This window comes from Protomyctophum parallelum (genome assembly GCF_964188405.1).
Source record: "Protomyctophum parallelum genome assembly, chromosome: 17".
Classification (NCBI taxonomy): Eukaryota; Metazoa; Chordata; class Actinopteri; order Myctophiformes; family Myctophidae; genus Protomyctophum; species Protomyctophum parallelum.
In genome coordinates this window covers 29,207,359-29,217,595 of record NC_139719.1, presented here as the reverse complement: position 1 = coordinate 29,217,595, position 10,237 = coordinate 29,207,359, and the positions used below count along the sequence as shown (strand labels likewise).

At 46.0% G+C, this 10,237-nt stretch overlaps 1 protein-coding gene across 2 annotated transcripts in view; it reads right to left on the bottom strand.

Moving 5' to 3' along the window:
* Positions 1-1,390: 1,390 nt before the first annotated feature.
* Positions 1,391-10,237, bottom strand: part of kcnh4b (potassium voltage-gated channel, subfamily H (eag-related), member 4b) — a 100,104-nt gene continuing 91,257 nt past the window's right edge. For both annotated transcript variants that reach the window (XM_083787722.1, XM_083787721.1), the window contains 3 exons: positions 9,119-9,210; positions 8,247-8,323; positions 1,391-2,551 (listed from right to left, as the gene is read on the bottom strand). In XM_083787722.1, coding sequence (XP_083643848.1) covers positions 1,517-2,551; positions 8,247-8,323; positions 9,119-9,210 — 1,204 coding nt within the window. In that variant the 3' untranslated portion in view covers positions 1,391-1,516. The remainder of the gene's footprint in view (positions 2,552-8,246; positions 8,324-9,118; positions 9,211-10,237) is intronic.

The following is a 10,237-nucleotide window of genomic DNA, read 5'->3' as shown; positions in this document are numbered from 1 at the left end:
GAAGTGCTGAAAGTTGTATGGAGTTTGACAAGCATCGATGGCCCCGGAACGGGACAGGACACGGCGCACATTGACAACCTCCAGCAGTCACTTAAAACACTGTTAAGAAGTTGAACGTCAGTAACACAGCTCCTTGAAGCACACTGCTCCGTTTCTGATACGCCGCGAGAGTGAAGATGTGTGATGGGCCACTGCATGGGTGTCATGCGGTGTATACGGGTGTGTAGCAACTCAATGTAATAGCAACTCATAATGTAATAAGTTAAATGTAATAAAAACTCATAATGTAATAATCAGCTCATAATGTAATAAAATCATGAGCGCATAACGTAATAACAGATTTTTCAAAAAAAGACATGTTACATTATGAGTTGCCTTAATAGGCCCAGAGGTAATAACAATGACAGTGTAAGACTATATGGGCCATATGAAAGTCTACATTTGTCAACAGAGGTAATAACAATGACAGTGTAAAGCCCACCACAAACCGGCTGCGTCCCCCGCGCGGCGGACACAGCCTCCTCCATTATTTTCAATTAACCTATCACACACCGGCTGCGTCCGACGCGCGCTGGCGCGCGGTCACGCCTCGCCTGCCGCGCCGATGCACCGCTGTTCTATTTTCCAGGCGTTGCCGCGCGGCCTCCATCCGGGTATCCGTGGGCGTGGCTGGGGTCTGTACCTTAAAGGGTTAGCCTAACCTTCCCCAGCCGCACGGTAGCGCGCCGCGTCCTGTTGGTGTTGCCGTGTGGCTATGGCGCGCAGCAATACTGTGCCGCGGCGCTACGCGCGGGGGACGCAGCCGGTGTGTGGTGGGCTTAAGACTATATGGGCCATATGGAAGTCTACATTTGTCAACAGAGGTAATAACAATGACAGTGTAAGACTATATGGGCCATATGGAAGTCTACATTTGTCAACAGAGGTAATAACAATGACAGTGTAAGACTATATGGGCCATATGGAAGTCTACATTTGTCAACAGAGGTAATAACAATGACAGTGTAAGACTATATGGTCCATATGAAAGTCTACATTTGTCAACAGAGGTAATAACAATGACAGTGTAAGACTATATGGGCCATATGAAAGTCTACATTTGTCAACAGAGGTAATAACAATGACAGTGTAAGACTTTTCTCACCAATATGGGCCATTATTACATTATGAACTTTTATTACATTATGAGCTGCCTATTAAAGCAACTCATAATGTAACACGTCTTTTTTTGAAAAATCTGTTATTACGTTATGCGCTCATGATTTTATTACATTATGAGCTGATTATTACATTATGAGTTTTTATTACATGTAACTTATTACATTATGAGCCTTTTTGAGCCCTTATTACATTATGAGTTGCTATTACATTATGAGTTGCTACAGGGTGTGTTCCGGTGTATGGGTGTCATGTGGTGTATATGGGTGTGTGCTGGTGCATGGGTGTCATGCGGTGTATATGGGTGTGTTCCGGTGTATGGGCAAGTAAAAATTCTGATGCGCGGCCTCGGTCCCATCTAGTCTGTGAAGTCCAGACACCATGACTGCTCCGTGCTCTGAGTCTGGACGCCGATGCTAGACCTCCGAGACGACGCACTCTCGCTGTCCCTGCTCTCCGTGGAGCCCCCGTTCCCCAGCAGGCACTCCAGACTGGTGTGTCCCACAGCAGACGTATTTCCCAGGGGGATGTGTGCGTCCAGGGCGTCTGGTCTAGCTGGATCTGAGTCCTGGGAGGAGATGGACGTCCGCCTGGGGAGGGACGGCGGAGAGGCAGGTACAGGGTGGATGAAAAGCACAGGGTCGTCCACCGGGAGGCCGGGGGTGTCCTGCGGAAGGTTACGACTTTGGGTGTCAGACAAAAAACCCGGGCCGTCGCCTTGAGTGACTTGAGCAGAGTGAAAGTGGGTGCTGGATGGAAGGACGAGATTGGGGTAAGAACCAGGAGGTGGAGCCAAGAGACTGTGGGTGGATGTAGCGGAACTGGACAGCAGGCCCCCACTGGGAGGCTGCAGGCACAACGTGGGCTGGGACTGAGTCATTGGTGTCAGGCTGGCACTGAGAGGCTTACCGTCAGAGTCGTCACACCCAGCGTGAGATGCCAAGCTTTCCGGGCCTCCACCCTGGAAAGCCGGGCTGATGCTGAGAATAGACGGGCCAATCCAGTGATGGGGTGAGGTGCTTCCGGAGCCGTGGTTCTGGCCCGGCCTGGAGACTGAGTCTGTGGGGTGGGACTGGTAGAAGGTAGGTGGTCCTGGGCTGGAGGACTGTGGCTGGCTTCCAGTTGCACCGCTGTAGTTCCACTGGCCTCCAGTTGGGGCACTGTGGTGGCCTTCTAGGCTCCCCGTATCGTGGTGGACATGCATGGTGGGAGTGGAGTTGTACGCCACGCTGGTGGTAGGGGCTGAAGGTGGGTTGGAGACCATGTGGACTCCGAATGGATAGGAGGAGTGGGAGGCTGTGTAGTGGTGTACAGCCACCTGGGCCTGGAGGAGATGCATCATCTGGTGGAGGTCTTTGGTGAGCTGAGATACCTCCTTGTTCAAGGTGCCCATCTGTGGAAAAAGTGCATACATTCTTCAGATTAGTAATCACACAGAGAATGAACACACCACGCTGCTAACATTATGTCTAGTAGTTACGACGACGTAAAGGTTAATGACAAAAAATACCCAATTTAAAGGACCCTTGCATGGAGGTACAAACGTTTCAGCTTCTAAGCTTAACAACACTTTATCTCAGTCTCCTGTCCTGATGTAATTCTGATGAAAAAGAGCACACCAAACAATTCATAATCCTCTGTAACTCCGAGCTGAAGTGGCCTCCTTCCTATAGGCCCCCAGCGGCCCAGGGGGAGATGGAGGGGGCCTGTAAGTGACGCAAATAGGGAAGGAAGATGACAGAAAGGGGGAAATGCGGTGAAACAAAAGGAAAAAGGGGGGCAGAGAGGCCGAGTAAGGCGATGAGTAACGTTGGGTTGTCATAATTCTCTCTCTCTTTCTCTGAATTGTCGAGTCAGCATGTTCCTCTGCATTGCAGAAGCATCCTGCTGATTCATTTATATCCCCCACCTGGTTCCATCTGGATCTGTGTGTGCTGTACCTGCCTTCCCTCTATTTACGTACATCCACCTCACACTGTGCAAATCCATAGTCTTAACTTATCTCCCGAGAGTGTACGAATGGAACCAAATGTACACTCTTTACGAATGTGTTACATCATCACTGAGGATTCTACTGGGGAAACACTCAAGAAACGCTCCATTGTTCATATCTATAAATGTCTTACTCAAGATGTCCACTATTATTGCTCTGCAGTGCTAGTGCACGCGCATACATTGACTCAAAATATAAAAACGTAAAATTATCCCATAGTGTCTTGTTTTCATAGAGCTTTAAATATAATTTGGATATGACCATATATATTACTAGGCATGTAACGGTATGATATTTTACAGTAGGGTAAACAAAATACATGGTACACAGAGGATGATCGTGCGTGCACGTGTGTGTGTGTGTGTGTGTGTGTGTGTAGAAGTACTGTCAGGGTCATTTCTAGACTTTTACATGGATTATCCTGATCCTCCTTCCCAGGAATGGTAATAGCCGGTACTGTACTTGGCCTGCGTGCGTGTGCATCATGTGTATGTATTGTCATTAATATACTGTATATAGTGTGACTGGCAGCGGTGCGACTGATTTATAATGCCCTGACATGCGGACAGGTAAGAAGCCTTGGGAAGCAACAACAGTTCTCGGACAAGTACATCCCCTAGACATGACGGTATAGCTACTGTAGCATACACATCACAGCCCCAGTCCAACCCTTGATGCTGAGTGCTAAGCAGGGAGGTGTTCGATAGACCTTTGACTCGGCCAGAGGATTGAACCCTGACCTCCCAATCTCAGGGCGGACACCACAAGGTCACCGAGCTGGTGACAGGTTGACATGCCATGAATGATTCATGGAGTCATAATAACACCCCCTCGTCACAGTGGTGGCCGCGACGTCACACCACCATCTCCTCGCATATCTCCTACCATCTCCTCGTATGTGCACTTATACACTATGTTATATAAGTGCACATAGTTTATTGATTAACGATAATCAATAATCTGCTATGAGGCAAAAGTTGTAGTATATTCTCAGACTCAAATGTAACCTGATCATTTTGGACATGATGATGGAGTTGTTCCAACCATGACGGAGTATATTCATCTGAAACACGTGTACAGGTCTAACTCAAAGCTCTATGCATTTGTAAGAAGACAATATCTTATCAACAACTTCAAGTTATCAAGCATATTAGTTTCCAAAGGGGAGAGGACATGCCAGGAGTTCATTTAACACATTAATATATATATACACACACACACACACACACACACACACACACACACACACACAATTAAGTTTGCTTTTTTTGCTTTATTTCTTTAAAAAAAATCTGCCAAATCTGCTGGGCACTCTAGCGACTTTATTCTGAATAATCCATGGGCATCTGTTGTGCTAATACTGCCGCAGTACCTGTTGTCAGAGACAGAGTACTGCTCTTTGACATCAGTTCTCTATGACGACAATAGTACTATGATTAATGTACCCATTATCAAAGTAGTACTATGATGAAAGTACCAGCTCAGTGGCCTTGTGGTTAGAGTGTCCGCCCTGAAACTGGGAGGTCGGGGTTCGATCCCCGGCCGGGTCATACCAAAGACTCTAAAAATGGGACCCAGTGCCTCCCTGCTTGACACTCAGCATTAAGGGTTGGATTGGGGGTGGGAAGTGAGGACGCTGGCGTCGACTGTTTGCCGCTTCACCTCCCAATGTATGAATGAATGAACCATTGTAAGCGCTTTGAGTAGGCACGTAGTGCATAGAAAAGCGCCATAAAAATGCAATTCATTAAATGCAATTCATTAAAGTACGCATTATCAAAGTAGTACTATGATGGAAGTCATACCCATCAAAGGACTATGACATCAGTTCTATATGACGTCTCAAGAGACATCAGATATCGCAGTGCTGCTATCAACAACTGAATTCCTCTCAGGAGGATTATGAAGGTCTGTCCGTCTGTCCACACACAAGGCCCCACCCCCAACACACACACGGACATGAAGTTCTTGTCATTGTTGTGGCTGTACTTCCAGACATACACATACATCAACACTTGTAGTTTACCTGTTTAATCCTATAGTTAAACCGGAATCAAGGCTATTCCCCAAGGTGTCTCCTTTTCATTCCTAATTTGAATGTCTGCACTTGCTCTTCCTGCCAGCCAGGACATTCGATGCTGGGTAGATATGGAGCGGATTTTACGTGCTGTACACCACTCTGCTTCAGAAACTCCTCAAATGCCACACTTTAGAAGCATGCTCAAGCTTGACTGTTGCTGTGCTGTTTTATATACGGTATACATTTATACATTTTGAGTTCCATGATTATAGTCGACTAAAACTAGACTAACACTAAAACATTCCAGGTGACTAAAATGTTACTATTGACTAAATTAACACTATTCAAAAGGCTATGACTAAAAACTACAAAATATGCTGCCAAAAACAACACTTCTGACTGTAGGAAGGGGCCTGCATAAATGTGATATTTATGTTCCACACGGTTTCAGGCCACTCCTGCGGGACATCGACATATGACTGACAGGACTGCACTTCCTTTTCAATCTCCCTAACCATTGCCAGCCGCCATACATACATGTATGAGTCCTTCATTCTTGACATGCCTGGGAGTGCAGCTGTGTCAGTGTGGCCTTTCTTGCTCTTTCTTGAATTACCACCCATCCATCTTTCACACTCAATTCCAGTCTTCTCCGACTGTAGGGACCGAATGGCTCCAGTAGATCGTGGTTGCAGATCCCTGACTGTGGATCTAGGGCAGTGGTTCTCAAAGTGGGGTTCAGGAGACAGGGACCCCCTGGGTTCATTGAGGGGGGGGCTCTAATTAAATATTGCTGTAGTAAGTGTAGAACTCAGAACACTCTCATAGTTGTGGCGATCCTTTGAAATTCATTTTTAGAACCACTGATCTAGGGTTTCCATGGAGTAGTGCCAGTGGATCTTTCTCTTTTCTCTCCCGCTTTCTTTCACTCTCTCGCCACCTGGTCAAGGCAGAGCGTGGATTTGTTTGAGGTTTGGTCCGGTCCAGTTAAAGAGGTTTTTCCTTGCCACCATCATAAAGTGCTTGCTCATGGGGGAAGTCTGGGTCTCTGTAGTGTAAAGTATGCAAACAGTGAATAAAACACACATAATCCAAAGCCAAATGCTGGGCAGAGATAAAATACAAAGAAAAAGCAGTTTTCTGCTTCACAGACTCCACACACTGGATCCAACTTCAAAGGTATTTTATTAGTTCTTAAAAAATACCTTTGGAGCTGGATCTAGAGTGCAGGCTTTGCTTTCTCTTCATCTCTGTAGGAAGGGTCACTAAAATGAAGACGTTTTTGAGAAAGAAGAAGAAGGCATGTTGGAAGTCGCCTGGGATGTCTGTCAAAATCGGTCCAAATATATAATTGACCAATTTTGTCTCTGATGTATGAATGGAAAGAAAGAACCTGACGTCTTCAGCAATAATCCTGGTTGTTGGCACGAGTTTAACGGTTTCATTATTATTGTCACTAATATACATTGTGTGATTAAATGCCTTGTACGCTCATTGCTTATGTTCACTGACAGGCCCAAGTGGTACATAAATTGTAGAGTTTCAGGTGGAGGGGCTCAACTGCAAATCAAAATAAGTAATAACACCTGTTACCCCTTAAGAGGGGGAAAATTGTATCGCTTGTACACACTGATGAAGGCCGGACAGCCTAAACGGTTGTGGCTGTAACAATGACATAAAAGGAAGATAAAACATAGAATCTTCTCTTCTCACCCTCCTTGCTTTCATTCGTTTTGTTGAGTTGAGTTTAATTAGCACATAAATGAACTCCCTAAACCCATCCCAAATTCTATCATCCGTGATCTGTCCCATACACCGTGAGGACCAAGATGAGAAGGAGTTAGAGATAGACTGTTGAAGGAGGGAATAGTCAGTTAACTAACCACTTGAACAACCTTAGCGTCCTTATGCTGGGCATGTCACACACACTAGAGACGACTGGAGGAATACGGAGGAATACGCCCTACATTCCATTATCCCACACCACATCATAAAATAATGATGTATGTATGAATGTATGTGAGACATGTTTGTGATACATACTGTATATCCATCATGATTAGCACCCGCCGGCTGCAAGAAATTGTGCTCATCCATTGTCGTGCAGGAGCAATAACGTTGTGTCTGCAAAGTGTGTCACAGAGTGCTGATGGATGGATCACCATTATGTCAAAATCCTTGCAATATCAGAAAGAATATATTTCAGAAAAAAAGAGCCTGTGCTCCAATGGATCCAATGTAGTTACTATTTACTAGTCACAAGCTCTTGTAAATACTTCTCCTTTGTTCAATATTTATGAAACCCACATACACACTTAACCACTTAAAAAAAAGACGTTTTGAAAATAGGGAAAATAGCAGCTCTGCAAGCTCTACAATGTAGATACAAGGTTTCTGCCCGACATCAACGACATTCAATTAACTACAAAAAACCACCAGACACATACTTGGTAACAAATGTCTAGAGACCTGTGTTAGACCTGTAAGTGTGTCTCAAATGAATACACTCCATCAATATATCAGGGACAACTCCATCATCATGTCCAAAAGGATCAGCTTACATTTGAGACAGATAGTGTTAGCATTATATAATATTCAGTGCAACCCAGAGTGGAGAGAAACCAATAATGATGTAACCAATAATTATAGAGAGGACCATGAATGCCCGATATACGTATACTTCATGTGACACAAAAGTAGTGAAAATAACATAACAAGTAAGCAGTTACAACTGAGAATGGCCTGTGAGTAACAGTAGAATACCAGAAAGAGGGACTTGAGGAATTGACTTGAAATATTGCCAAACAATGGTACTATTTTCAGTTTGACAGTGTATAACGGTATCACAGAAAGATTATGCTGGGAAGTAGATCGTTACAACAGTCAGCAACTTGGGATTTTGGGGGAAATCAAATTAAAGAAATGACTGCCAACACATATCGAATGAACTGCAGGTTTTAGTGAACATCTCCTTCAGAGAATAAGTTTCAGGAGATTTAGTACATCGCTGCCGGAAAATGCACTCGCTCTCTCTCCATCATGGGTGAAATGCTCCTTCAAGAAGTCTTACTTTACCTTTTGGTTGAGCTGACTGATACTCTGGTTGACCTCCTCTGTCTCTCTCAGCAGAGAGACATTGGCCTGTCTGGGGTCTGTGAAGAAAAGGAGCGTTAATGAGCTGCTGGTGAACACAGCCCAGCTGAAGGAGATGAACCTGACGTGGGGCGAGGCACAACATAAAGCACAAAACACGACCCGGTGGAGGGAGATCATTAAGGCCTTATGTCCCACCTGGGACCAAGAGGATTAAGTAAGTAAGTAAGCTGGTGAACAAGGACAATGAATCACAAGTTATTCTGAAAGGTTAAGGCCTTAAAATACATTTGTCCTTGCATGCCTTCGTGACCACTACCTGCATAAGGAGTAAACTTTCTTTCTTTCTTTCTTTCTTTCTTTCTTTCTTTCAATAAAATCACCAGATGGTGAAGGCGCTATAGTGGCCCCCACCTCATTGAGATGCAGTTCTACACAGGCTGGCAGAGTTTTTCTAGACCCTGTGAGTACAAGCTCTCGGCACACAGAATAAGTATATTGGGAGTGATACGTCGGATCTTCAAAACAGAACAATGGGTCTTAGGTTAAAAAGGCTGAATCCGGCCCTTTAGCTGTATCAGCTATACACACATCAGACTATTCTGCCTCAAATGACCTCGCTTAAAGCTAAGGATAGATAACCGTTTGTCCTTTGCAGGCTCATTTCATCCCCTCTGCCCTATCATATTCCTCCATAAAGAACAGGCCTGTGTTGCGTTGGTCACAGTTTGAACCCGTCAGTTCACCTCCAGCCATCTGCCACCCACGGGAGCCTCCTGCCGGGGGGGGGGGGGGGGGGGGGGGCTGGCAGGCAAGGCAAGGCAAGTGTGTAGATGGAGGAGGTTTGGGCTTACCCTGGGCGCCTCCACGTGTGCTGGCTTCAGGCCTGCTCTGCTCCATGTGGAAGTGGAACGTGCGGCCGTTGTCTTCGATGCCATCAACAACCCTGGCGGGGGGTGAAAAGGGGAAAGCAGGAGATAATGTAACAGCAGAGCCTTTTTCAATTATCGCCACGCTGCCAGACAACCGGCGGAGATGCCACGGCGCGAGAGCGTGCCACTGGCAGACGCCCATCTGGGGTTAACCTGAGGAGAACGTCCCCGGTGCCTGTCTGGCTGGCTGGACACCTGAGACCTCCGAAGCACCTCAGATAGCCAACGCGGTACATTATGAATATGGATGATAGCGGGGGAAGGTCCACAAGGTGCTCACTTAATCAAGTGCAGTGAGATCGGCTGACATTATGCGGTGCACACACACCATCCACTTAAGTGGTTCTGGTTTTCAGCATTGAAGAGCTTCCACATTGTTAAGCTTTTCCACAGGGATCGAAGTTCACCTTCAGTTTCACATTCACTTAGTTAGTAGCCTAACATTTCTTTCTTAGCCGTGGGGGGATATGGAACTGTACAAAGACCATTAGACTTCACAGCCATGGTAAATGGTTATTATACCACACCTATCAATAAATCAGATTACGAGATTAAAAATGAATCTGTTTTATAATGTTATTTATATTGCTCTAGTGTAGGCCTATATTGTATATTGCTATTATGTATTATTGTATATCATCGCTGTCAGGTGGAAACCTTGTATGACCAACACAGTTACTGTTGAGAGCCAGAGCGGCACGGCCCTGGCTTCAGAGATGACCCCGTGTGTCACAACGAGACGAACCTACAAGCCACCCCCGCCTCCTCCCCCCCATAGGAGACAGCAAGAGTGGAGCAGAGGCGGCAGTCATCGATACAGAGGATCTTACCGAGGCAGGAGAGGGTCGCAGGGACCCCCACGCTACCCAACTCATGAGATGACCCGTGGGAATATGGACGGAGCACTCTATCGTCCCCAGAGCCAACCGAGATGGGCCTACGATGAAGGAATCCCTAAATCTTCACCTACAAATCATCCAGCCGTGTTGGCGCCCCTGAGGATACCACCACAGCCGCCCCAGCAAGCTGACTGGCCGAGCC